This window comes from Lipotes vexillifer, unplaced genomic scaffold (genome assembly GCF_000442215.2).
Source record: "Lipotes vexillifer unplaced genomic scaffold, Lipotes_vexillifer_v1.1 scaffold514, whole genome shotgun sequence".
Lineage (NCBI taxonomy): Eukaryota > Metazoa > Chordata > Mammalia > Artiodactyla > Lipotidae > Lipotes > Lipotes vexillifer.
In genome coordinates this window covers 1,249,186-1,276,292 of record NW_006789975.1, presented here as the reverse complement: position 1 = coordinate 1,276,292, position 27,107 = coordinate 1,249,186, and the positions used below count along the sequence as shown (strand labels likewise).

Here is a 27,107-nt window from a genome sequence, read left to right as displayed (position 1 = left end):
CAATCTCTTTCCACTTCCAGCAGGGCCAGGGAAGCAGGGAGACCCCTGGACCACCAGGGGCAAGAAAGAGGCAAGCAGGGGCAGCTGGCCAGGTTTGTGCTCGGACTGTATTCACACAGAGACATGTGGCAGCTTATATTGGACAAAATGGGTAATAAAAATTGGCTTTAAATATGGAAAAACTGGGACCCTGTAATCCCACGCTACCCTAACACTGGGAGCAGGATGGCCATCACAGTCCGGGAGGGGCCAGGGCTGGGGCCTGGGGTGCAGGCCCACAGCCTTGCCTGCCCCCTTCACACACACACACACACACACACACACACAGGCACACACAGGCACACACTGGGAGGGGTGGATTATTGCTGGGCACATGTGTCTGTTATGAGGGGAGTCTGGAATGTTTGAGGGTTGGTCAGGGACACCCCCACCCCTACCCTTCCCCTGGCCTGGGCTGGGGTGTTTCTGCACGAGGTGTCTTCAGGACAGGGCCCAGCACAAGGGACGAGGTGACCTGGGAGCTGGAAGGCAGAGGCAGACCCATCTGGGACAGTCTGGGCAGTGGACTGAGGGGTCCCAGGGTCAGCCCAATCTCTGGTCATACTTTGGCACAGGCCTAGGGGACACAGAGGTCCCAGATCCAGCTCTGACAGGTACTGAGAAGGGACAGTATTGGGCCCCAGAATTGGCGGCCTAAGCCCAGGGCGGCAGGGGCAGGCACGAGTCTCACTTGGAGGTCGGCGGTGGCAAGCACAGTGCTGGGGGCCCAGGGGCCTGGCCTGGCCCAACCTCGCCCGTCTGAGCTGGGCCTGAGGTGCCTGGAGTGTGGCAGCAGCCCCTCTGCCGGCTCCAGGGTGGGTCTTAAGAACACTCTGGTTGCTATATACATTCATACAAAGACATAAATACAGAAAGCCCCGAGCTCCACAGACAAGAGCTGAAGGGACGCACCTTTGTCCCAGGGACAGTCCAGGCCTTGCCAAACTCAGCCAGACCAGGGGCTGAGGGGCAGAGGGCATTGGGGACAGCTCCGGCTGTGTTCCCCAGGCCACAACTTGAGTGGACAATGGGGAAGACCACTGTGCAAAACTGTAAACAGCACTTGGAGTAGCTGCTACCGCCAACCGCCCGGCGGGGCCTCAGGTTGGGGGCTAGAGGCGGGTGGGGAGCTCGAGGCGGGCGGGAAGCTCTTCCTCACTGTCGCTGCAGTTCCCACAGCAGTCCTGGAGGGCGGGGAAGACACGGAGGGAGAGAGGCAGAGCGGGCGCAGTTAGCCACCAGGGCCGTCACCTGGGCCGGCCCTGCCAGGGCAGACCAGGAGCTCTGTGCTCCAAGGAGGGGGCTCCCCATGAGGGGCCCAGAGCAGCAGCTCAGGCCAGACATGTGTGGATATCAGTGCAGAGGCTGCTGGCAACAGGCTGAAGTAAGGAGGACCAGGTGGCTCCCAGGCTCTGCCAGGGCCCTCTCCCCTGGGGCCGGTAGAGGCAGGGCACGGGGAGACAGATGGCTAAGCAAGGCTAGCGGCTTGCAGGTGCTGGGCACGGAAGCAGTGGGGAGGGGGAGGTAGGGAGCGGGCACCAGACTTCTTTCGCCCACATCTCGCCTCTGCCATGGAAGGGCTGTCTGTGGCTCCCCAAGGCCGGGCAGCAAGGCCAACCCATGGGGAGCCCACACTGCTCACCTCTGGAAAGAGAAAAGAGGCCGTGAGCCCAGCCGGGGGTGGGGGACAGGCGGGAATGAGGCCAGAGACCCTGGGCACCGCTGACACGGCTGGAGGATGCCTACTCCCCGCGCATGCAGGCACCGGCTCTGCCTCCCACCCACCGTCCCCTGGAGCCAGGCGGGGGACCCAGGTAGGACACTGCTGGGGGTTACCTGGCGACTGAAGAGCCTCTGCAGCAGTCCCTTCTTTGGGGGTGCAGGCGGCTGGCCCTTCCAGTCCAGGTCTGGGGGAACCGAGCCATCCAGCCCGAAGACATTCAGCTCCTGGAAGCACTCGGTCTCCACCATCTGCCACAGAACAGGTAGCTGTGAGTACTGACCCCAAGGGCGCCCCTCTGGAGCCCACCCCATCAGCTGGGCAGGTCCCCACCTCGTTCTGCCAGGGGATGGACACACTGCCCGTGGCAAATTTCTGGTAGAAGTCCTGGTCAGTGGCCTCCAGCTCCACACCCTTAACTGTGGAGAACTGTTCAATATCCAGAACATCCTTGCAGTAAATGGCCTGGGGCTGGGGGGACAGAGGCAGTGGTTAGACAGGAACACCACACACACCCCTCCTCGACAGGAGGGCAGCTCAACCCTGAGCTGGGGCTGGGTTTGCCCTGACCCTTGAAGCTTCCTGGTTTGCAGGTGCCCCCAGTGTTCACAGCAGCACTATTAACAATGGCCATGACATGGAAGCAACCTAAGTGTCCATCCACAGATGAGTCGGTAAAGAAGATGTGGCATATGTATATAAATAATGTACAGTGGAATATTACTCAGACATAAAAAAGAATGAAATAATGCCATTTGCAGCAACATGGATGGACCCAGAGATTATCATACCAAGTGAAGTAAGTCGTACAAAGACAAATATATTGGGCTTCCCTGGTGGCGCAGTGGTAGACAGTCCGCCTGCCGATGCAGGGGACATGGGTTCGTGCCCCAGTCTGGGAGGATCCCACGTGCCGCGGAGCGGCTGGGCCCATGAGCCATGGCCGCTGAGCCTGCGCGTCCGGAGCCTGTGCTCCGCAACGGGAGAGGCCACAGCAGTGAGAAGCCCGCATACCGCCAAAAAAGAAAAAAAGACAAATATATTTAACATGACATCACTTATATGTGGAATCTAAAATAATGATACAAATGAACTTATTTACAAAACAGAAACAGACTCACAGACACAGAAAACAAACTCATGGTTATCAAAGAGGAAGGGGGGAGGATAAATAAGGAGTTTGGGATTAGCAGATACATTTTACAATATATAAAATAGATAAACATCACGGTCCTACTGTATAGCGTGGGGAACCATATTCAATCCCTTGTAATAAACTACAATGGAAAAGAATCTGAAAAAGAATATGTATACACACACATATACACATATATACATCCATACATATATATATCCGAATCACTTTGCTGTACACCAGAAACTAATACACAACACTGTAAATCTACTATACTTCCAAAACAAAACAAAACACAAGTGCCCCATGCACTTCCTGAGCATGGCAGTCCCTTCTCTCTGAGGCCCAAGTTCCCCTCTAAACGGGCTCAATATCCCTGACTGCTCACTGCCTGACAAGGCTGCAGAGCTGACCCACGGTGGCCAAACAGCCCCCACAGTGCCATAAGGAATCAGTAACAGGCACCCGCCTCCACCTGTATACAGCTGTCTAGGTACAACTGGTGAGGGCAGCACAGACTGAATCTCAGCTGGGTACTCCATGCGGGGCCTGGAGCTGATAGGTCCTCTGTCCTGGGATGTCCAATGGCATATTCCATCCCCTTCTGCTTCACTGCCAACCAAAGGATTAGAACATTCCTCCCACCTCCCTGCACCCCCAGCCCTCTGCCAGGAGCCCACCTCACTCCAGAAGGCCACTTCTTTTTTCATTGTTACATTTTTTTCTAAGTCCTACTGTTAAGGATGTCAAAATATTATCATGTAAAATCATACAGCTGCTTTTTGGAAAAGTCTGGCAGTTCCCCAAAAGGTTAAACATAGCATTACCATATGAGCCAGCATTCAACTTCTAGGTGTATGTCCCAGAGAAATGAAAACATATGTCCCCACAAAAACTTGTATGTGAATGCTCAAAACAGCATTATTCATCATAGCCCCAAAGTGGAAACAACCCTAATGTCAATCAACTGATGAACAAACAGAATGTGTCATATTCACACAATGGAATATTATTCAGTCATAAAAAAGGAATGCAGGACCAATAAATGCTACAACATTGGTGAACCTTGAAAACATTATGCAAAGTGCAAAAAGCCAGTCACAAAGGACCACATATTATATAATCCCATTAATATGAAATGTCCAGAATAGGCAAATATAGAGAGACATAAAGTAGATTAGTAGGGACTTCCCTGGTGGCGCCGCAGTTAAGAATCTGCCTGCCAATGCAGGGGACATGGGCTCGAGCCCTGTTCCGGGAAGATCCCACACGCCGTGAAACAACTAAGCCCATGCACGACAACTACTGAGACTACACTCTAGAGCCCGTGAGCCACAGCTACTGAAGCCTGCATGCCTAGAGCCTGTGCTCCGCAATAAGAGAAGCCACCGCAATGAGAAGCCTGTGCACTGCATCAAAGAGTAGCCCCCGCTCGTCGCAACTAGAGAAAGCCCGCGCACAGCAACGAAGACACAACGCAGACACACACACACACAAAAGGTCGATGAGTGGATGCCAAGGGCCAGGGGAGGGGAGAATGGGGAATGACTGCTAATGAGCATGGGGTACTTTGGGGGGAGGGGTGATGAAAATGTTCTAAAATTGATTGCGGTGATGGTTGCACAATCTGAATATGCTAAAAGCCATTTAATTATATCCTTTCAAGGAGTGAGTTGTATGGTATATGAACTCAACAAAGCTGTTAAAAACTATATCATCATCAAGCACATTTTTCATCTGCTGCTTCTAAAAAAAGTTAAACTCCAGGGCACTGATTTTCAAGGTTGATGTGCAGGGAAGGAGGAGTAAACTTGAGTGGCAGGGCCAGCCCTGAGGCAGGCTGCCGGAAGTCAGGCTCTCAGTTCAACTGCCCACAGCAAGGCTAAAACCGTGGGTTGCTGGTGAGACCCACCTACAAGATGCAGTTCTGCAGAGGCAGCAGCCCACTAGGTGGCCTCCCACTCCCGTTCCTGCTCCCCTGCTCTGTGGCCCACACCCCCACCTCACATTCCTGTTCCACATTCCCTGCACATGCTCATGCCAGCCACACTGGCCTTCACTGCTGTTCCACCTCTCAAGGCTGGTCCCTGCACCAGGATCTTAATGCCTGGCTGCTCCTTCTCCCTGGAATGGTCACGCCCCAAATCCTGGTACAGCTCTGTCCTTCACGTATTTTAGGCTTCTACTTAACCAACAGCTCCTCAGAGACCATCCTGTCTAGAAATACTGCCACCCCCCCACCACACTTTTTTCACTTACTGGTTTATTTTGCTGTGTCTTCCCACTAGAACATGAAGGGAGGACTGGGTCCTTTTGACTCTATTAATTCTGAGGTCTGGTACATATGGGCACTCAGATATTTGTTGAATGTGTAAACAATCACGTGCATGGTTGACAGCCACCAACCTGGCCTGCCTATCACCTACCTTCCTTCCCCGTGTTCCTGGTGAACTGTCAATCACAGGTCCCAGTCCTCTTACACATGAGAGGGGGGCAAGCACGTGATCTAATCTTGGCCAATCAGAAGCCTGAATTTAGTGGGGGAACAGTCAACAGGCTGCAGCAGAGCCAAGAGATGGAGTCCTGACAACACGGTATGAAACCCTGACATTGGCCCTACTCTGGGACTTTCTGGCCAAATGAACCAATAAGCTCCATGTTGGGCGTTAAGTTTGAGTTGGGCTTCTGCCACTTAGAATTTGATGACTTGAGGATGTTTCTGCCAGGAGGATGCCTGACCCACTGAGATGCTCAGTAAATGAGTGAGACTCTGCAGAGGGGAGTGTCCTGCTCCCAGACGGGAGGTCAGCGTTGCCAGGTGTAGTGGTCAGCAGATGTTTTGCCAGCCCAATGGCCCTTTCCCCTGCTGGCAAGGCATCTTAGTTTTCCTTTGGGAAACCGATCTCCCACCACTGGCAGTGGCTCAGGTGGGTATAGGATCCAGGTGTGGCTGCTGAGGGACCTCTGGGCAATCAGGCAATGAGCATCAGCCTCAGGCCTTGTTTTTCCTTTTCGGACTTCTTTTGAAATTATTGGGCAAGAGGCACTCTCTGTCTTCTAGGGTGGCTGAGTTGTTAAGATGTAGGCCTGCCACACCCTGGGGACAGCTGCCTGAAAGAGAAGCCTGCACACCGACCAGTGGTGGTCAGAGAGAGGAAGACAGAATTCCTGCAACATTGTTGGAGCCCTGGATCGGGTGGGCCAAAAGCAAGGCCTCTCCCACAGCTTTTCATTTTTCTGAGCCCGGTGAATTCTGTTTTGTTGGTTAACCCACTTGAGTTTTCTAACACTTGCAATGAGGGTGTCCCAACCAATCCTCCAAGAGCCCCCAACCCTTCCTGCCCACCCCTGCCCCCTAGCCAGGGCTTGGCCCTGCCCTCGGCAGGAGTGGGCAGCACTCACATCAGGCTTGAAGGGTGGTTCTAGCATGCCGGCTCCCAGCCGCTTGAAGTTCAGCTTCTTGAAGAGGGGGTGCTCCTTCACCTCTCGGGCACCGCCCCCCCCACACCCCAGGCGCTCAGCAGGGTCCTTGCAGAGGAGCTACGGCAAGGCAGGGTGGTCAGGGTAGCTCCAGGAGAGGCGCCCCCAGCCCCAGCCCTGGCCAGTTGGGCCTCCTGCTGGCTGCTGTACCTGGGAACAGAGCGAGCGGGCCTGTGGGGAAAAGTGCTCCGCGTACTCCTCGGGCACCTCCTTTACCAGCCGCTCCACCTCCTCCCGCTTGATCTTCTTTTTTCTCTGCTGGAAGGGTGACTGGCCTGCGATCATCTCATACAGGAGGCAGCCTAGCGCCCACCAGTCCGGGCTGAATGTGTACCGTTCGTTCTTCACCACCTCTGGGGCTGGGAGGGACAGCACAGCAGTTAAGACGGGGCAGGAGGTGGAATTGAGCCCCGGGGCCCCAGGTATGCCCAGCATGCATGTCAAGGTGGGGTAACCCACTGGCACCACCCAGAGAGGTACCATCAGCAGCCTGGTGGGGACTGAGGTGAGTAGGAGAGCACACATCCCATCAAAGGGCGCTGGTATGGCCCTGCAGGGGGCCATGTCTTCTGACTTTTCAAGAGAAGTCAGAAATCCGTATTTTTAACATGAAGCTGTCTGGGTTATCAAATGTTGGCGATCAATTCAAATTGTTTGAAAAACAATTTGATTTAAACAGATGGAGGCCAAATTAGTCCTAGTGTGGCTGCCAGTTTGCAACCTCTAGATTTAATATCAAAGAGAAGAAAGAAGACAGCAACTGATTTGCTGGGTACCTACTGCCTGCTAGGACAGGTAGGTAGGGATTTTTGCCTCTACTACCTCTTTTCATCTTCAAGGCAACCCTGGGAGTAGGTGATGATCACTTTACAGTCAGGGAAAGTGAGGCTGGGAGAGGCAGAATGTCCGGCCCGAGGACACATAACAAGGAAGAGGTGGAGCCCATAGCTGGAGCTCTGTCTACTGTGTCACGTGGTCCCAAGGGGCATTTGGGGCCACATCCTGGCCTCCGCCACAGATGGGCACTCCCACTTCTAGCATGGGCAGGTCTCGGGAGTGGAGAGCCGGGGCCATGGAAACAGGTATGAGGGCCTTGTCTTTCACTGGTAGCCACCTATAGGCCCGGCCAGTAGGAGTAGCTCAATGAATATGTAATGAGTGAACGCTGTGGATTCACAGTGTGTGGGGCCCTGGCTGAGTCTTGGTCTCCTCATCTATAAAAGAAGAACATCAGCTCTTTCTATTCCCTGAGGTACAGGAGACTTCCCAACAGGGGTGGTGGGACTGGGCCCAAGACAGAGAGAGGACCCAGGAGGCTGGCGGGCCAGGGGGAAGGGGGACTCACCCATGTAGCCCACAGTGCCCACACGGCCTTTGATCGTCTGGCCCTCAGGTACGTGCACTGCCAGCCCCAGGTCGGAGATGCGGATGTGACCTGAATGTGGGTGGAGAAGCAGGGAGGCCCGTTAGGCAGGTGGGCCAGACCTCCCCCATGCCTCTCCCACCCTTTGTGGCCCCTCACCCACCGTGGTCATCTAGTAGGATGTTCTCTGGCTTTAGGTCCCTGTGGGGAGAGAAGGGCAGGATCAGATGCTGCTCAGTTTGCCCAGCAGCCAGACAGGGCCACCCCCTCCTAGCTCGCTCACCCCCTGGGATGGGCTGTGCAGCAAGGTGTGGGAGCCTTTTGTTGCCAGAGGACAGACAGCCCTGCTTTCCCTGGCAGCAGCCCCAACCTGAGGGAGCAGATGAAGGATCTATGCAGCCAGGACTCCTGGGACTCGCTAGGCAAGTGGAAGGCAGTTCCCACTCAGAGGGAAGCTTCCCAGACATCACCAGCAGCTTTGTTCACCTCTAGTGTCAAGGGGCTTCTGCTCTCCCTCCACTCTGGTGGCTGACTCTACCTTTTCCATCTGTCAAATGAGGCTACTCATCCATCTCCTCATGGAGCTGTTGTGAGGCTCAAATGAAATCATCACCAGTAATAGTAGTAAGAGGAGCTCTCCACTACCGATGTACTTTACAGCATTATCTCATCTCATTCATTCCCTACAACAACCTGAGAGGCAGGAGTTATATATAGTCTTTGCTTCCCAGGAAAGAAAATGGTGTTGTGAGCAGGGAGCTGAGTGGCCAAGGTCACAGAGTGAGAGAGGGGTGACAATGCCGGGATTCACACATGGTCAACCAGACCCCAGAGCCTGGGTTCTGAGCCTCTCAAGTCTGCCTAGTGTGGGTGAGTGTGGAGCCCCCAGCCAGAGCCCAGACAGACTTGTGCCTGCAGTGACAGCCCCAGCACATCAACATCTCTCTGCAGCCTCCACCCAAGCCCAGTTGCAGCCCCTGGCCAGGAGGGCCACACCCCTGCACCTGTACACGATGCGTTCCCGGTGCAGGTCCTCCAGGCCGCAGCAGATCTCCGCCGCATAGAAGACGGCCCGAGCCTCGGGGAAGCCAGCCTGGCCCATGTGGTAGATGTGGAACTTGAGGTCACCTCCGTTCATCAGCGTCAGCACCAGGCACAGCGCGTCCTTGGTCTCATAGGCGTAGGCCAAGCTCACCTGTGACCAAGAGGGTCCGAGGCCTGAAGCAGGGGCCGTGGGCCACCTGGTGGCGGGGCTGGTGCCAGCCGCCCAAAAAATCCTTCTTAGTACCACTCCCTGGGGCCCAGCCTGCTCCCTAGGCCAGGTGTCAATTCCCCAAACCCACCCTTCCCAGGCATCTCTGAGGACAGGGGAGGCAGTCGTGCCTAGAGGGGGCCTGTGGGAGGGAAGAGATCTTAGTCCAGCGAGTGGGGAGAGCAGGCGTGGCCAGGGGAAAGGGAAGGGTCTCCTGTCTGTACTTACTACAAACCTACTGTTCACTTTCTCCAGGATCTGCTTCTCATTGAGGGCCATGGCCTCCCCTTTCCGCTTCTTGATCCGCTTCTTCTCCAGCTTCTTGCAGGCGTACATCTTGCCTGTTGCCCGCACCTGGCAGGCACATACCTGTAGCCAGGGTAGATGGGGCAAATGGGGACCAGCTGTGCCCTTCCTGGGGGTACAGGGGCTCAAAGGGGGAAGGGGTTTGTCAGGGTCCACCCTACCCCACCTCTGCACTCTGCTGAGCTCTGGCCTAGCCACTCACCTCCCCAAAGCCACCTTTGCCCAGGACTCGGTACTGCCTGAAGGTGTTTTTGGTCACTGGCTGCCTGTGGACAAGGGGTTGGGGATCAAACACTAGCTGATCAGGGGCCTGACGCCCGTGAGAGCCCCCACAACCCGGCCCAGCCCAGCCCAGCCTTCAAGGAGCTCACCTTTCCAGCCACTTCCACTGCAGGAAACGGTTGAAGTAGATGCTGTCGAGGTAGTCGGCAAAAGGGGCCACACTCAGGTACTCGTGGGTCGGCCTATCGAGAAGACCCAGCCGACTGGTCAGCCCCTGACACCCCAAGTTCTTGGCTTGATGGGCCAGGCCCCCTGTTACGTGTATGCTCAGCCTGAAAGGTAGCATCCTCAGCCAACCCTCTTGCTAACCCACCTAGGTGGGAGACATGCATCCTGGCTGAAGCCCAAGATGCTACAGAGAGGGGAGTCAACCTGCCCAAGGTCACAGAGCTGGTGCAAGGTTGGGGTGAGGGGCTGAGCTCCCTCACCACCTGCTAAACTGTTCACAGCCTTCTGGGTCCACAGAAGCCCGCCCGTCAGGACACGATTCTCAGCCTATGGGTAGGGAGAGGCTTACCGGGTGAGCTCCTGGAAGAGGTCTTTGCAGGGCCCCTGCTCCAGCCGCTGGGCACAGTTAGTCACCAGTTGCCGGGGGACCTCAGGGATGAGGTCGGGACCCTAGGGACAAGCCACAGACAGGTCAGTGCAGGGGCTCCCTTGGCCAGCCACCCACTCCCAGGGCAGAGATGGCAGAGACCTCGGGCCTGTGCTGGGGTGGCTATGGGCTGGAGGTGCGCCAGCCTGCCCAGTTGCTGAACTTGGTTTCTGCTGCTCCCCTTGAGGCAGGGTGAAGCAGAGCTGCTGGCAGGCTGCAGGGTCCAGAGCCCCAGCCCACCCTCCTGGGCTCCATGCCTGCAGTGCTGCCTGGTGAGCCTGGAGCAGCTCCAGGGCACTCTCTGCCTGAGCTGTGGTCAATCCTCTCCCCATCACTGAGCTCTACCCGCTGCCATCATCCCTCCATCAGTGCTCACTCACCGTGTGGCTCAGAAAATTCTGCATTAGCCGCCACCCACACTCCTTCCGCTTCTCATCAGGGGTCACTTCATACTCAGCCTGCGGGGTGGGAGGCAGAGAAGCTTGGGGTTTGGGTACAGCAACAGGTGTGGGGAGATGGGGCACATGTGGCCCAGGACCTCTGCCCACCCTTGGTGTTGGGCTGGGCTGAACTCACCACCCCGTCCAGGAAGGCAATGCAGCGGGTCAGCTCGGGCCTCGTGGCGCAGAACTCTCGGAACAGCAGGCGCCCGATGGGCTGCCGCTCGCACAGGCTGTGGTAGTCACGCTCTGCAGGCAGGGGTGGGAGCCGTTGGATTTCTGGACCTGGAGCCCACCGGCAGGGCACTCGTCCACACCACCGGGCCTGGGGCCCTAACAACAGCTTCCAACCCTGCAGTATGGCAGCCATTGTCTCCTTTAGAACCCTCACCACAGCACTGAGGTGGCACTACTGTTACTGCCATCATAGCTTGGGACTCCGAGGCCCAGAGGGGATAAGTAATTAGCCCAAGGTCACACAGCCAGGAGTGTGGCTCCAGAGCCGGGGTCCTCACTTCCAGCCGCTGTCTCCTGGTTCACACCACTTGCATACATCACAGTTGGGGTTGGGTGTGGTCTGTGAGGTTCCGGCCTGGCTTGGGCCCGGCCCACACCTGTTGACTGCCTGGCGAAAGTGTGGGAGGAAGCTGTGGCTTCCGGCGAGCTCGAGGCTAGGCCTCCTTCCCGGTGGTGGAAGCAGCCATGGTGTACTCCTAGCCCACGTGCAGGCCTTCAGAGGGGGCCTGGCCCTTCTCGTTAAGGTTTTGCGGGGCACCCGCAGGGCCAGGCTGGGTGGGGCTGAGCACAGGCCTGGGGCTCTCCGGGCAGTCAGTGAGGGCTGACTCCAGCCCCTGAAGCACCCTCCGCTCCATCCTGTGAGCCCTGCTCGCCCGAGGCCTGGCCCTCCCTTCCGCTGCTTCCCTCAGATCGCCCCCAATCTGACCCTGTCTTCCTCCCCACGCCTACCCCAACCACCCGCTGCTGTCCTATGTGCTCTCTGCCCTCCACCCAGCCCAAGCCCAGGAACTGAAACTGGGTTGGTGGTGCGGCCTCAATTTCTCTGCTCCCCAAAACCCCCAACCCTGCCCCTCCAGCCTGAGGCAAGGTCTTGGGGGAGGCCCCCCTGGCACCAGCAGGACCCTCTCACCTCTTCACCCCACCCCCCATCTCTGCCCAGGTCTCACCAAGGCTGAGCCGCAGCTCTTCGCACTGGCTGATATGAGGGAACTGCAGCATCTGACGCCATTTCTTGCTTTTGCCTTTGCGATTCCCGCCACCACCTGTGGAAGCAAACAGGTGCTGGGTCTCGAGTCCCGCCACTGCCGTGCCTCCCCTCCACCCTCAGTGCAATCCAGAGGCCTTCAGGGCCCAGCCTAGGCCCAGTCCACTCTGGGAGGCACCTCAGGCCTTCCTTCTGCATGCTGCAACATGCCCTCGCTGGGTTCCAGGACACACATGGGCCCCTAGGCCCACCTGCTAGGGGCTTCTGGGCTGGAAGAGCCAAGAGGGGCATGAGGCCAGCCACTGGGGGAGAGTGGGGTTTCCGGGTAGCTTTGGCAGGCCTCTGCTTCTTCCTACCAGGTAGGAGTTTCCCAGGTGAAGAAAGAGAAGGACACGATAGTGGTGGGAACTGTGTAAGTCAAGGCCCAGAAGGGAGATGTTCCAGGACATGTGGGACATGCCTGAGAGATGCCAGAGGCAGAGAGCAGCATGGGTCACCAGGTAGGCTCCAGGCCCCTATTACGAGGCCCTGCATCAGAGCTATCAGAGACGCAAACAAAGTGGTGGCAGGAGGGTTGACACTCAGGATCCCCACCCCTGCTTTCCTGGTCCTGCTACCTGCCTCATTTTACCTAGCTGACCCCTCATCTGTAGCTGCTGAGACCAGGGTAGTAGCTCAAATGCCTACAGAGCCAGACGGGTACAGTAAATGTGGGCCAGATGGTAGACAACAGGGAGTGGTGAGGAGTGTGGGAACTGGACCCGGCGTGCCGCTTCAAACAGGGGCAGCTGCAGCACAACCACGGCTGACTGCTTGATTGTTACTAGGCAGGAATGCTGGCCCAGTGTGGCCAGCTCTTCTGACTTTTCAAAATCAGCTGAGACTCTGGACTGTTACATGAAATATTGGTTCCTATATTTTAAAAAACCCACTGCAGCCCAATAAATAAAACATGTTAGAGATCTAGCTAGATGTGGCCTGTGGGCTATGAGGTTGAAAATGGTGGAAGGAGCCTGAGTCTTGGAATCTTACAGACCTGGGTTTGAATCTCCAGTTTACACTTCAGGCCCATCACTTGCTCTCTAGGAACCTCAATTTCTCCATGTGTACTTCAGGTCCAGAGCCATCTCCAGAGGTATTGTGATGGTGACCAGGAGAGTCTGTGTCCAGTACCCAGTAGAGCTGTGGCAAGAGGTGGGTCCCAGCTCCAACAACTCAGTGGCAACCTCAGGCCACCACTATCCCTTGCCTGGCCTCAGTTTCCCCTATGGTTTACCCAGCCTTGTTTCCATCTGGCCTGGCTGAAGGCAGGTGGTGCAGGAGGAGCCACCGTCTAGGGAGAGGGCAAGGATGGGTCCTCCAATAGGCTCCCTGACCTAAGCTGCCTGGAAGAGGAAGTGTTGTAGGGTACCCATTGGGAAACCTGCTAGCAGCCCTCCTGCAGCCTGCACCCAGCATACCCCACAGTCATTGCTCCACTGTGAGTGAGCAACAGACCCCCACCCCCCAACCCAGGGCAAGGCCTCCCCAGAAGGGGAACTCCTCCCCCACCCCTCCATCCGCCTGCTAACCCCATCACTTACTTCCTCCTCTCCCTCCTCCCAGCCACATCAAGGCAGCAGCAGAGTCACATGCAAATATCCTGTTCTGGAACTGCCACCAGAGTCAGTGGGGCTCCTCCCCACCCCAGCCTGGTCCCCTCCCCATGCCTCTGGGGGCCTGGGAAAGGAAGGAGGACTAAGTGAGGTTTCACACATCCAGTGCTGTCCCACTTCATCCTCATAGCAATTCTTCCAGACCTGGCCCAATTTTGAGAAAACCGAGGCCCTGAAATGAGGAGTCACTTGGTCCAAGATTACGAAGGCTGGAGGTCCCAGAGTCAGGACTCGAACCCAGCTCCCTAGGACCACAACCCAAGCTCTTCTCCCACCGCAAACATGCCTGGCATCAGGTGTCAACTGAATACATGCAATCCCAAATCACTCAGGGCCTCAGATCACTTGGGAAGCTGGCAAAGGCCTGGGGTCCAAGCTGTCAGCCAGCTCATGAAGGGATTCCAATGCACTCAATCTACAGACCAGGGTTCAGAACTCAGTGACAACTGGGATTTCCTTTAGTTTTCAGGTCCCACCCTCAACCATCCCACAAAAAGAGTTACTGAAGTTCAGAGAGAAGAGACTTCTCTAGAGCCACCCAGGTGAGAGGGACAGAGCCAGGTTGGAGTAAGGATTCTCCAGTGAAGGCATTGGTCTCAGTCTGGCCATAACCCCCTATGCCTCCTGAGGAAGCCTATCAGAAGGTGCCCACACTCTCTGGTCAGGTAAGGCAGTGTTCTCAGCAGGCCTGAGGACTGAACTGGCTACAGCCCTAGGGAGGGAGGCCTGGCCAGGCTCTCCCCACCCCTCCTCCCTGGATGGCTGGATGACGAGGCAGAACAGAATCGGCAGATGCCCCCAGAGGCTGGGAGGAAGGCCTAGCCCCAGGACTCGATAACGGACAGGAGACAGGAGATAAGGAAGGCTCTGGGCACTGAGGACCCAGACTGCCATGCCCATTTCCAGGCAGCACTTCCCCAGGGTCAACATGCACTGGGCAGGCAGGGGGCACGAGATGCTGTGCCAGCTGTGGGTTCCTCCGGGTTTCCTACAGACTGCATTGGGGACATCCTGTGTCCTAGGCGTGAGTCAACCAGTCTCACTGTGTGTCCTGGGGGCTAGTCATTGATCTAAGCCTCAGTTGCCCACCTGTAAAATAGGTCAGAAAGGCGAAGCAGATGTCTTTTTCAGCCTGAAAGCCCAGCAGAGTCCTGACCTCCCTGCCCTAGAGTTCCAAAAAGAAGTGTCTTCTTCTCTTCTGGTCCCTGGCACCCTGGACAGGACAGGGCACAGAGCAGGTGTTCGGTGATTATGTTAATGAGGTGAACAGTGGCAGGTGAGGGGCAGACTAACCGCAAGGCAATGAGGACCAAGTCTGGTCCCTATGCATCCCCAGGATCCTCATAGAGCAGGTGCCTGGTAATGTCTGAGGAGCTCAGCAACACTAGGTTCACAAGACAGGCTCCCTCTGCCAGGCCTTGCACTTAACAGTCCTACCAGCCTGGCATGCCTCCCTTCCTTCAAAACTCAGCTTCCAGTTTTTTCTGTGCCCATCTGCCCCACTACTCCCGAGGGCAAAAACTGTGACCCATTCACCTCTATCCCCAGTGTCCTGAGGCACCGAGCAAGTGGCAGTCATGCTGGTAGCATATATGACCAGCAGTTTCCCCACCTCGCAAAGGCTGTGCTACGGCAGAGCCTCGGTTAATTTATTTTCCAAACCTTTTACCCTGCACCAACTTTGTGCCGGCCCAGGCTGGGCGCCGGAGTCTGGGCCCGGGCACGTGGGGTGTGGGCTGCCCCTTTCCCTTCCTGGGGCATCTTCTTACCTCTCACCTGGGAGAGGGCTCAGAGAGGCTCTCCCGGGGCTGGGGTCCCACCCTTCCCTCTTCCTTCCTCTCTCCTCCTCTCACCCCCTCACCACGACCCCACCCCCTCGCCGCGCGGGCGGCGGCCTGACCCACCCCTTGCTGGGCTCCAGCTCCCGGGGGGCAGGTGCGGAGAAAGAGGACCACAGGCCGGAAGGGCTCGTGTCTGCGCGAGGTGCGGGACACGGAGCGAACTGCCCTAGGGGATCGGGCGGCTGAGGCACCCGGTCGAGCTCTGAGGCCGCGCTCCCGCGTTCTCCTCACCCAACAGCCTCACCTTCCCGGGCCTTGAGTAGCACCGTGTTCGCTACGATGTTCTCGAGCTCCATGGGCTGCGGCGCTGCCGGGCCTGCCGGGCCCGCCGGGCCGCGCCACCGGCCGGGATTGCGCGAGGGAGCCGGGGCCGGATGGCGATCGGCGCGGCTCGGCTCGGCTCGCAGTGACCGCGCCGCGGCCTCCCGGGCCTCCCCGGCCGCCGCCGCCCGCCGAGCACTCTGCGCCCCCTCCCGGGGGCCACCCCGGCGCCGGCACGCCCCGCCCCGGCCCGCCCTCTGTTTACTTTACTCAGCCAATAACCGGGAGAGCGCTCGCCGCGCCGTCTTCCCATTAGACAGCCTCTTCATCATCCCCCGCCCCCAGAGCCAGGAATTCGTTCAAAGGAACAGGGGGCGGAACTTAAAACGTCACCTCTTCCTGGTTGGTCTGCGGTGGGGTTCAGCCCCTGCGTTCGAATTTCTGGGCCTTCGTAGGATACCAAACTGCCAATTAGGGCCGAGCCCTCCGCTGGGACAAAAGAGGTGGGTCCTCTGGGTCACGCCCCGGATTCCTGGTATTTTATTGGATGAAGGAAGCGTCAGTCATTCTCAGCTTTGCACTCTGATTGGGCCATTAGATGTGGGTGTGGGCCAGGTCCTTTTGGCTCGCCTTGGCTTGTCCAGGGTTTGTAAGGGATGCGCTTGGTATCTTGGGCCTCTTGCAGGCCAGCCTCAAGCAAGTTCGGGCCGTGTATCCAGCCGTATTCCTTTGGGCCGGCCTATTCTGGAGGGCGCACATCGTTAGCAGGGAGAGGCCCACAGGAGGGTGCCGGCTTCCCGAGCTGCTCCCAGGCCTCCAGGCCGGCCACCGCGGGGGCCCCAGCCCCGCCCCACCCCGCCCCCACAGCCGGATGTTGTGATTTCTCTCCACCCACACGGCCTTGTCCGCCCTCGGCCTCTGCTACCTTATAAGGCAGCGCTACCACCCCAAGACGTAGGGAATGAGCTCACACCCATTATATAGGTGGGGAGCTGAGGTCCAGTGGAGGGCTGCAGGCCTAGGACTAGGGAGAAAACAAGGCCGAAATTTTACAGCTAATCAACACCATCTAGCTCAACATCCTACTCCCTCCACCCTCACTTCACACACCAGGAAACGGAGGCTTGCCCAAACTTGCGGGTAAGACAGAATCCGATTCAACTAGGCTTCTCTGATTCCTATCCATTCATTCATCCAAAAATACAGAGCATGCACTTTGTGCCAGGCACTGGGCCAGGTGCTAGGGAATACAGTGGTGCCAGCAAGATAGTCAATCTCTCTGCCTACCTGCTAGAAGGGGGATAAATATGGTAATCCTATGTGTAAACAAATAAATGGTATGGTCCTGAGGGAGTGACAAGTGCTATTAAGACATTAAGACAAAATAAGGGAAATGGTCTCAGGGTGTGACATTTGAGCAGATCCAACCACACAAAGATCTAGGGGAACAGTGTCAAGCAGAGGCAACAGCAAGTGCAAAGCTTTGAGCCTAGAGTAAGTTTGGTATGTTCAAGGAACAGGAAGAAGGCCTGTGTAGCTTCAGGGCCCAAAGTCTGAGATGAGTTGAAGGAGCAGGGATTCTAGGTAGATCCTGAAATGCTTTGTAAACCACGGAGAGGAGTTTGTTTGTTTTTCTTAAATGAAATGTGGAGCCTTTGAAAGGATGATTTATACTTTTATTTTATTTTATTTTTAGGCCAAGTGGCATGTGGCATCTTAGTTCCCGACCAGGGATTGAACCCGCACCCCCTGCATTGGGAGCACAGAGTCTTAACCACTGGACCACCAGGGAAGTTCCTGACTTATACTTTTAAAAGATCACTCTGGCTAGTAGACTTTCAGGGGGCCAAGAGTGGAAGCAGAGTGAGCAGTTGGGAGCCTACTGAATTCCAGGAGAGAGAGGATGGTTGCTTGGACTGAGAAGGTGGCAGTGGAGATGGAGAAAAGCGCATGGATCTAGGATACTTTGGGGAGTAAAGAAAAGTACTTTGAAGGAAGGAAACCCAGTGGTCAGTAGGACAAAGGGCAGGTACCTCACCCAGTGAAGGGTATTGTGTCTAAGTGAGACCTGAGAGTTAAGTGAGAATGTGCAGGTTTCAGAGGTAACTGGAGTGGGAGGGAAAGAGCCTCTGGATAGAGGGCTAGCACATGTTCAGAGTTCTGTAGAGGAAGGTGGTTAAGGGCTCATGCATTTGGCACCTGAGGGCAGAGCATTGAACTAGATTTTCAGGTACACATTGGGGTGTGCATGGGGAGGCCTTGAAGAGGCCTGGATCAGGGAGGTCCTTGGAAGCTAGGTAAGGAGTCTGGACTTCATTTTGAGAGTAGTGGGGAGCTGTCCAGGGTGTGCTAAACCAGGGGGGAATTTGATCATATTTGCTGACTCAGCCACACTGTGCTAGGGGTGGGGTGAAGGGTGGGGAGAGAGGGGCCTAGGCTGACTTGTAAACACCGATTGTTTTGACGCCCAGCATCTGAACACCCCTCCCCTTTGGGAGGAAACCTATAAAATGCAGAGGCAGGCCCTGCTTTCCACTAGGGAAATCAGAGAGGAGGCAGAATTTCCTCTCTAAGGTCCCTGGTACCTGGAGCGTTTCCAATGTTTGCAAGCAGGTCTTTGAAATCCAAAGCAAGTGAATAACATAAGACATCAGAGGACCATTTAGTGTTCATTATGGTGGCAGTGGAAGAAGAGGGGGAGGTGGTCGAGCCAGGCCCTTCCTGGGGTAGGGGAATTCAGCAAGCACCCAAGAGCATCCAATCAGTTCCTTGTCTGCCTAAGTTACCCAGAATCAGCCTCATTGTTTAGAGCCAAGTATCCTGAGTAATACAGGTGGGAGGCCCTTTTAATAGGAATCACTGGAGAGAGGAATGATGCACTGTGCTGGGGCAGTGGCCAGTGGGTGCAGACAAGTGGCCAGGTTGAGAGCTATCATAGAGCTCGAATGAATAAGACTTTGTGATTGATATGGGGTGAGGAGGGGATGGTATCACACACAACTCTTGGGTTCTGACCCTTCAACCCGTTCTCTAGCTATGACCAAAGTGATCCTTTTTAAAAGGGAAGTCTGCCACCATTCATCTGACATATGCACTTCTAGGGTTTATCCTACAAATATAATTGCACTCAAGCAAAATAAGAAATGAATGTTCAAGGTTGTTCACTGCAGCATTGTCCAAAAACACCAAATGTACTAACTGTCCTTAATAGGGACTAGTTAAGTAAAATTTGGTCCTTTCCTGTACAGGAATACTATGTAGCTTTAAAAAAAAAACTGTCGGGGTGCTCTTCATTTACTGATATAAACAATCTCCAAGATATATTGTTAAATCAAAAAAGTGGGACTGGGCTTCCCTGGTGGCGCAGTGGTTGAGAATCCGCCTGCTAATGCAGGGGACACGGGTTCGAGCCCCGGTCTGGGAAGATCCCACATGCCGCAGAGCAACTAGGCCCGTGAGCCACAACTACTGAGCCTGCGCGTCTGGAGCCTGTGCTCCGCAACAAGAGAGGCCGCGATAGTGAGAGGCCTGCGCACCGCGATGAAGAATGGCCCCCGCTTGCCACAACTAGAGAAAGCCCTCGCACAGAAACTAAGATCCAACACAGCAAAAATAAATTAATTAATTAATAAACTCATACCCCCAACATTTAAAAAAAAAAAAAAAAGTGGGACTTCTCTGGTGGTCCAGTGGCTAAGACTCCGTGCTCCCAATGCAGGGGGCTTGGGTTCAATCCCTGGTCAGGGAACTAGATCCCGCATGCCTCAACTAAAAGATCCTGCATGCCGCAACTAAGACCTGGCACAGACAAATAAATAAATTAAATAAATATTTAAAAAATCTTAAAAAAATTGAAAAAAGCAAAGTACAGAACAGTGGGTAGGGTTTGCTAGTAGTTGTATACAAAAGGTCAAGATAGGCTAGGTTATGCTGCAGTAACAAACAATCCCCAAATTTCAGTGACTTAAAGCAACAAAAGTTAACTTCTCAGGTACACCTTGTGTCCAGTGCAGGTTGTTGGGAAGTTGGGAGGCTCCACTAGGAGTAGTCACTCAGGGACCCAGGACACTAGAGACTCCCTGGCAATCTGCTCTTCTGCAATGTCAGGCAGTAAAAGGAAATGTGGGGAATCATATGATGGCCCTTAAAGCTTGCATCTGAAAGTGACACAAGTCACTTCTGCTCACATTTCATTGGTTAAGGCAACCAAATGGCCACAACTAAGTTGAGAGGGGTGTGGAGGTCTGACACTACTGTGGGAGATTGTATTTTCCAGAGATGAATGTAGCAATACACTCCCATCCCACAGGCATTTCTGCAGTGTGACCTTGCCACCCACACAGCAAGAGGTGGGCTCTCATTTCCCTGTCCTTACTTCTGGCCTGGCTTTAGTGACTCTCGTCATCAGTAGAATATGGTGGAAGTGATACACGTGAGATCTGAGGCCAGGTCACAAAAGGCCATGGAGCCTGGGTTTCTTGCAATGCTTGTTCTCTCAGGATGTTCCTTCAGGCTCATCAGCTGTGCTGTGATGTGATAAGCCCACACTGAATAGATTGTTCACGTGTAGATTGGTCATTGCTCTGCTATGGTTGACAGTTCCAGCTGAGCCCAGCCTTCCAGTTGTCCCACCTAGAGCACAAGACAGTTGAGCAAAGAAGCCCCTGGGTGATTCCAGCTCCCGGGCATTCCCATCAGCCCCTGGCATTGTGGTGCAGACAGCCATCCCTGCTGTGTCCTGTCTGAATTCCCAACCCACAAAATCCATCAGCCTAATAAGCTGGTGTTTTATGCCACTAAGTTGTGAGTGGTTTGCTACAGAGAAATAGATTCTGGAATAACGACTATACGCCTGGAAGGAGAATAGAATTGGAAATATTTAGTGAACAGCACTAACTCCCACAGATGAATCTGCTTCTGTACGCATGGACCCCCCTCTGGAAGGCCACATGAGGTATGGGAACATTGGTTGCCTATAGGAAGGGGGAGTTAAGTGGCTGGGGATAGGGCTGGAGGGGGGCTTTTCATCTTATACCCTTTGTTTTGGTTTTTTGTTTTGTTTTGTTTTTTAAATGATTTGTATTTATTTATTTATTTTTATTTTTATTTTTGGCTGTGTCAGGTCTTTGTTGTAGCATGCGGGACCTTTTTTCTGTTGTGGTGCGTGGGCTTCTCTCTAGTTGTGGCGTGTGGGCTCCAGGGCAGGTGGGCTCTGTAGTTGTGGTGCACGTGCTCTCTAGTTGAGGTACCAGGGCTCAGTAGCCCTGCGGCATGTGGGATCTTAGTTCCCCGACCAGGGATCGAACCCGTGTCCCCTGCATTGGCAGGCAGATTCTTTACCATTGGACCACCAGGGAAGTCCCCTTATATGCTTTTGGACTTTAATCTTGTATCATGTGACTCTATTGCTTATTTTAGAAACAATCAACCAGGTCCTGTCACTCTCCTGCTCAGAACCCCCCGGTGGCTTCCTGGGGTGGGCAGCCTCTAAGATGACCCCAGTGATCCCCCCTCCTGATATTCACCCCCTGATGTGATCCCCTTTCCTCAAGCATGGATTGGACCTAATGACTTACTTCTAGTGAAAAGATGCAGCCAAAGTGTTGAAATGTCACTTCATAGATCAGGTTACTAAAAGGCTGTGGTTTCTGTTTTAGGTGCCTTCTCACCCCGTTGCTGGCTCACCCTCAAGGAAGTTGCTCTATGCAGAGGCCTACATGGCCAGAACTGAGGTCTCTGGCCAACAGTCAAGAAGGACCTGAGGCCAACAGCCTTGTGAATGAACTTGGAAGTGGACCTTACCCCAGTCGCACTATCTTCGAAGTGCAATAAAATGAGGTATGTCTGTAAATGTTTGTAGTTTAAGCCGCTAAATTTGGGAGCAATTTGTCATCTCTTATTAGCTGTAGTAGATAACTAACTTCCCATTACACTTAAAAATAAAACCCAAACTCTTCCCCTTGGCCTACCAGGGCCCAACTCAATCTGGGCCTGTGTAGCTCTCCAACAGTATTTCATACACCTCTCCCTCTTGTCACACTGTAGAGCTGCAGCGTCCAGTACAGTAGCCACTGGCCACGTGTGGCTATTTAAATTTAAATTTAAATTAAATAAAATGAAAATTCAGTTCCTCAGTCATACTAGCCACTTTTCAAGTGCTTAATAGCCACATGTGACTAATGGCTACTGTATTGGAAAACACAGGTAGAGAATATTTCCATCATTGCAGAAGTTCTGACAGGCAGCACTGGTCTGGAGGAGGGACTGGCTTCCATTTGTACAAATGTTCCATGGTGGTGGCCTGAATGACTGGGATAAAAATGGTGACACCGAGTGAGAGGAATGAAGGATGATGGGCTGGGTACCTTCTGACCCCCTAAACTTGTCTTTGAATAGGCAGTTCTGCCACCTCTTGAAATGTACGCCCCCAAGTCTCTGCTACAGAGGAGTGGGGTCTGTGTGTGTCTGTGGATCCAGGAACCTGTGAGCAGGAACTTGATGGTTTCTCCCTTCTCATCCCACAGACTGACACCCCAGGTATGGAAAGACAGAAACCAGGGTGAGGAGATGGTGCCTTTCTGCTCTGATCCAAAGCAGTTGATGGAAGGGAGGGGGGGGGGGGGGTGTCCACATGGGAAAGTTTCTTTGTAAACTCCTATAGACTGAGCCCCAACCATATGCCAGGCTCTGCCCTTTCACATGCATTCCCATTCAAGCATCTCTACAAGCCTGCCAGATGGTGTGACTGACATCCCCTCCCTAAAGAGGTGTTGGCCTCTTTAGGTTCAGAAAAACTTAGTCCCTGACCCATGGTCACACCAGGGGTTGGTAGTGATTTGAGGTTTTGGTAGTGATTTGAGGTTCAAGACGGGATTTGAAGGTTTCCTGATTGAAGTTTGTTGCTGTTTTTTCCCCTCCAGTCCCTGCTTCTAAGGTCATTGTTTTCCTATTCTTTAAGCTACTGACTTACAGAGCTGATCACTAGCGGTTTTGTTTTGTTTTAGGAACTTCCTGGTAATGATGCATGAATTCTTGCTTGCATCAGTTAGGACTTTTGGTTGCAACTAAAACCGGCTTAAGTAAAAAACTGGAATTTATTGGTTTAAGTAACTGAAAAGTGTAGGTGGTGGTTCTGATTTCAAGTGTCATTGCATCCCAGGTCTCAAATGGTGTCGCTCAAAATTTGTCTTTCCCATATTCTGACTCGGCTTTTAAAGTGTTGTGTTTATTCTCAGGCAGTTTCTGAGATGCTAAAGACGACTGCAAGCAGCTTCAAGGTCACTTCCTACCAACATGGCAACTTTTATAGAAAGAGAAAACCTCTATCTTGATTCCAGCAAAAATCCCGGGGTTGCCTCTCATTGGTTTGATTTGGGTCAGGTGCTCATTTTGAACCAGTCACTGAGGACAGAAAGAGGCAGGTTTTTTTTTTTTTCATTGTGAAAAAGTCTCTTTATTTTAAGAAAAAAATTTAGTTAACAAAAAATTTAACAAGTTTCATTTAGCAAAATACACCCAAAAGGAAATCACAATACAAAGAAAGTTTTAAGTCAAGGCCTCACCAATTCCTACAGTATTAGAAATGTGTTTCAATTTCCAAAACTAACTCTTAAAAAGCTTAAACTTAACCTAAAAGATTTTAAATGAAAATAAACTAGAATGAACAAATATGAGAAATGTTCCTCTTTGAATAAGGGATCTAGCACCCTGAGTTTTCCTAAAGAGGCAGTGTTCTAATTGACCAGGTCTGGATCACATGCCCACTCCACCCTCAGCTGAGGGATGGGGTAATCTTTCTTATATCCACTTGATGGAAGGGGGAATGGGCCCCTCCCCAAAGGAACATTGAGGGCTCTTACTAGATAAAGGGATGTCCACCAGAGGTTCTCAAATTATGTTCTGCCACTGTATATACCTTTAATTTTACGGAAGTCAAAGAAAGAGGCAGTGGGAATGGAGAGAAGTGGAGGGATTTGAGAAATATGTGGGCAGTGTAATGAACAGAACTTGGAGGCTGGTTAGACTTGAGGGATAAGGGAGAGTGAAAGGCCTTGGCTGCAAGCAACAGAACATGGCTCTAGCTACTTAAACAAAAGGGAATTTACTTTATGGGAATGCCCTCAGCGGTTCATAGCATCAACTAGAAGGAATAGGCTTGGAAATAAGAAGGAATTAAGGGCCACTAGAGGATCAGGAAGCAGGAATTACAGCAGACACTTTGGTTGTTTACCTAATATCCAATACCACTCCCCTTCCTCTTTTGCAGAGTCCCAATTCTGTTCCTGTGGCCACTTTACCTCACAGCCTGACTTGGCTCCAGGGTTGATTGGCCTAAGACAGGAGATCCCCTTACCCTTGTCAGAGATTGGTTTAGGAGTGTCTGGTAACCCAGTTGTGGCCATTGAGCCATGAGGGGAGGTCTTCTTGGGATGTTTTTGGGAGGAAGGTTTCCTCATTTCTAAGAAAGATCTACTGGAAGGGAAGGTTCCTCTTCACTGGAGTTTAGACGTGATTCTTGGAGCTGTGGCAGCCATCTTGTGACCATGAGGGAATCAGCCTGAAAGTATACACACTGAGGACCATAGTAAACAAAAAGAAGGAACATGGGTTCTTGATGACATTGTTAAACCACTGAAAGCACTGTTCCTGGAGCCCCTCCACTCTAGATCTCTTATGATACGAAATGATGCATTTGAATTTCCTTGCTACTTAAGCTTGGCCTTTGGAAGGCATCCTGACTTATGCCATGTAGCAGGGACAGTCTGGTCGGGGCACAGTTGGTGCAATGGTAGACTTCCAACCCCAGCTCTTTTCACCATCCTTGGGTGGCCTGTTCAGGATTCAGAGTCCTGGGAGACAGTGCCCAATGGCCACGTTTAGGCCCCTCTGACTATGTTAATATAGGGAGAGGGTGATCTGGTCCATTAGGCTTCCAGAGTGGGAGGTGATCACTAGAAATTTCCCTTCCCCCACACAATGGGGGAGGGTTGACCCCAAATAGAAACTGGGAGACTAGAGGAAGAGGAAGGGGGAATAGATGTTGAACATCCAAGTACCCATGAATGTCCATCTCCAGTCCCAACAGACTGGATGCCTCATCTCACATTCCCTATAAAGCACCCTGTGTTCATCACATTCTTCATTTGACATGCTACATTCAGGTTTCTGTGAAGTTGTAGTACTCACTCTGCCTGGAAGCTGTTCTCTCCCTTTCCCACCTGCAAAGCCCTATTCATTGTGAAGACCTGTTTAAAAGGCCCCTTCCAGGCTTCCCTGGTGGCGCAGTGGTTAAGAATATGCCTGCCAGTGCAGGGGACACGGGTTCAAGCCCTGGTCCAGGAAGGTCCCACATGCCGCGGAGCAACTAGGCCCATGCACCACAGCTACTGAGCCTGTGCTCTGGAGCCTGCGAGCCACAACTACTGAGCCTGCGAGTCACAACTGCTGAAGCCCGTGCACCTAGAGCCCCTGCTCCGCAACAAGAGAAGCCACCACCACAAGAAGCCCGTGCACCATAACAAAGAGTAACCCCCACTCACCGCAACTAGAGAAAGCCCATGCGCAGCAACAAAAACCCAACGCAGCCAAAGATAAATGAATAAATTTAAAAATACTATATAAAAAAAAAAGAACCGACGAAGGTGCTTTCATTTTAATGATCTCATCTATACAGCTCACAGTTTCACTTTCATCACAGTCTTTTTTAAAAATATTTATTTATTTATTTGGCTGCACTGGGTCTTAGTTGTGGCACACAGGATCTTCGCTGCGGCGTGTGGGATCTCTTTTTTTTTTTTCAGTTGCAGCATGCAGGATCTTTTAGTTGTGGCATGTGGGATCTAGTTCCCTGACCAGGGATCGAACCCGGGCCCCCTGCACTGGGAGTGTGGAGTCTTAACCACTGGACCACCGGGGAAGTCCCTTACCATGGCCCTCATCATAGTCTTAACAGCTGTCCCATCAACTTTTTTTGTTTAATCAGTTTTTAAATTTTTTTTTTTTTTTTTTTTTGTGGTACGTGGGCCTCTCACTGTTGTGGCCTCTCCCGTTGCGGAGCACAGGCTCCGGATGCGCAGGCTCAGCGGCCATGGCTCACGGGCCTAGCCGCTCCGCGGCATGTGGGATCTTCCCGGACCAGGGCACAAACCCGTGTCCCCTGCATTTGCAGGCAGACTCTCAACCACTGTGCCACCAGGGAAGCCCAAATCAGTTTTTAAATTAAAAACATTTTCTTTTTTAGCTGTGTCAGGTCTTAGTGGCGGCATACGGGATATTTCCTCGCAGTGAGCAGGCTCTTCATTGCAGTGTGAAGGCTTCTCTCTAGTGGTGGAGTGCGGGTTTTCACTCTCTAGTTGTGGCATGCAGGCTCCAGGGTGTGTGGGCTCTGTAGTTTGCAGCACGCAGGCTCTCTAGTTGAGGCGCGTGAGCTTCAGTAGTTGTGGCGCACGGGCTTAGTTGCCCCGCGGCATGTGGGATCTTAGTTCCCCGACCAGGGGTCGAACCAGTGCCCCCTGCATTGCAAGGCGGATTCTTTACAACTGGACCACCAGGGAAGTCCCAATAGCTGTCATATCAACTTTTGAAAACAATTGTTGAAGTGGTGCCTCTACTCCTGCCGTCCTGTTGCTGTGTTTCTGTTCCAGGAAGTCTTCCATGAGAGGTAGAGGGCCTACCTCTCTTCCAGCAGAATTAAGGAATTGCTGCATTCTGTCTTCACTTCATTTCCCACAAATTACTTTGTATCAGTCAGGACTTCTTTGAAAGCGATGGAAGTCCATTCAAATTGGTTTTAATTGGTGAATGTAACTGAGAATTCTTGAAGGTATCTCTAGTTTTAGGATCCAGGTTCGCAAATAAAAGAATCAGTAATCAATTTATCTGTATTAGTTATCAAATGCTGGGTAACAAATCATCCTAAAATTTATGGCCTAAAACAACAAAAATCAATTGGATTTTCTCAAATTCAGAGGTTCAAGAATTCAGGAGCAGCTTAGCGGGATGGTCTGGCTTGAGGTCTCTAATGAGGTTACAGGCCAGATGGTTGGGGCTGCAGTATCCATATCAAAAGTGGTTCATTCACATGGCTGTCCAGTTGGTGCTGGCTGTTGGCAGGAGGCTTTACTTTCTTCCCTCATGGGCCTCTCTGCAGGGCTGCTTAAGTGTCCTCACAGCGTGGCAGCTGGCCTCCCCCGGAGTGAGTGATCCATGAGACCAAGGCAAAAATTGCAATGCCTTTTATGATATGGGCTTGGAAGTCAAACACAGTCATTTCTGCTGTATTCTATTGGACACACAGAACAGCTCTGAATCAGTTTTAGAAGGGACTATTCAAGGTCATGAATCCCAGGAGGTGAGGATCAATGGGGACCATCCAGGAGGTTGCCTCCTACAGCATTGCTCCATCCTTCCTTCCCTGTTTGCTCTGCTATTCCTATATGTGTGCTTCATTCTCAGTCAGGCCTTCCCCAGGCAGTGACAGAGATGGCCATCAACATCTCCAGGCTTGCATTCTTAGG

General features: G+C 53.1%; 1 protein-coding gene across 3 annotated transcripts; it reads right to left on the bottom strand.

Annotated features, from left to right (window-relative positions):
• Positions 1-87: 87 nt before the first annotated feature.
• Positions 88-15,779, bottom strand: GRK6 (G protein-coupled receptor kinase 6). Of its 3 annotated transcripts, XM_007463100.1 has the most exons (17): positions 15,575-15,626; positions 11,797-11,892; positions 10,749-10,861; positions 10,553-10,630; positions 10,095-10,195; positions 9,667-9,759; positions 9,498-9,561; positions 9,218-9,358; positions 8,742-8,932; positions 7,901-7,938; positions 7,720-7,809; positions 6,525-6,733; positions 6,297-6,434; positions 2,093-2,230; positions 1,876-2,010; positions 1,760-1,761; positions 1,115-1,223 (listed from the first exon to the last, which is right to left on the bottom strand). In XM_007463100.1, exons 1-17 carry the CDS (start codon positions 15,624-15,626, stop codon positions 1,115-1,117), a joined length of 1,788 nt encoding a protein of 595 aa, XP_007463162.1. The 3 variants fall into 3 exon arrangements, with proteins under 3 accessions (XP_007463161.1, XP_007463162.1, XP_007463163.1); XM_007463099.1 differs by lacking the exon at positions 1,760-1,761 and having other exon boundaries at positions 88-1,223; positions 15,575-15,729; XM_007463101.1 differs by lacking the exons at positions 1,115-1,223; positions 1,760-1,761 and adding an exon at positions 1,575-1,683 and having other exon boundaries at positions 15,575-15,779.
• Between the last annotated feature and the right edge of the window lie 11,328 nt (positions 15,780-27,107).

Coding starts and splice junctions, on each gene's coding strand:
- GRK6 (XM_007463100.1), bottom strand. CDS start 15,626: ATGGAGCTCGAGAACATCGTAGCGAACACGGTGCTACTCAAGGCCCGG. Junction 7,810..7,900: donor CATCCTACTAGATGACCACG/GTGGGTGAGGGG, acceptor ACCCACATTCAG/GTCACATCCGCATCTCCGAC. Junction 6,435..6,524: donor CCCGCTCGCTCTGTTCCCAG/GTACAGCAGCCA, acceptor GCCTTGCCGTAG/CTCCTCTGCAAGGACCCTGC.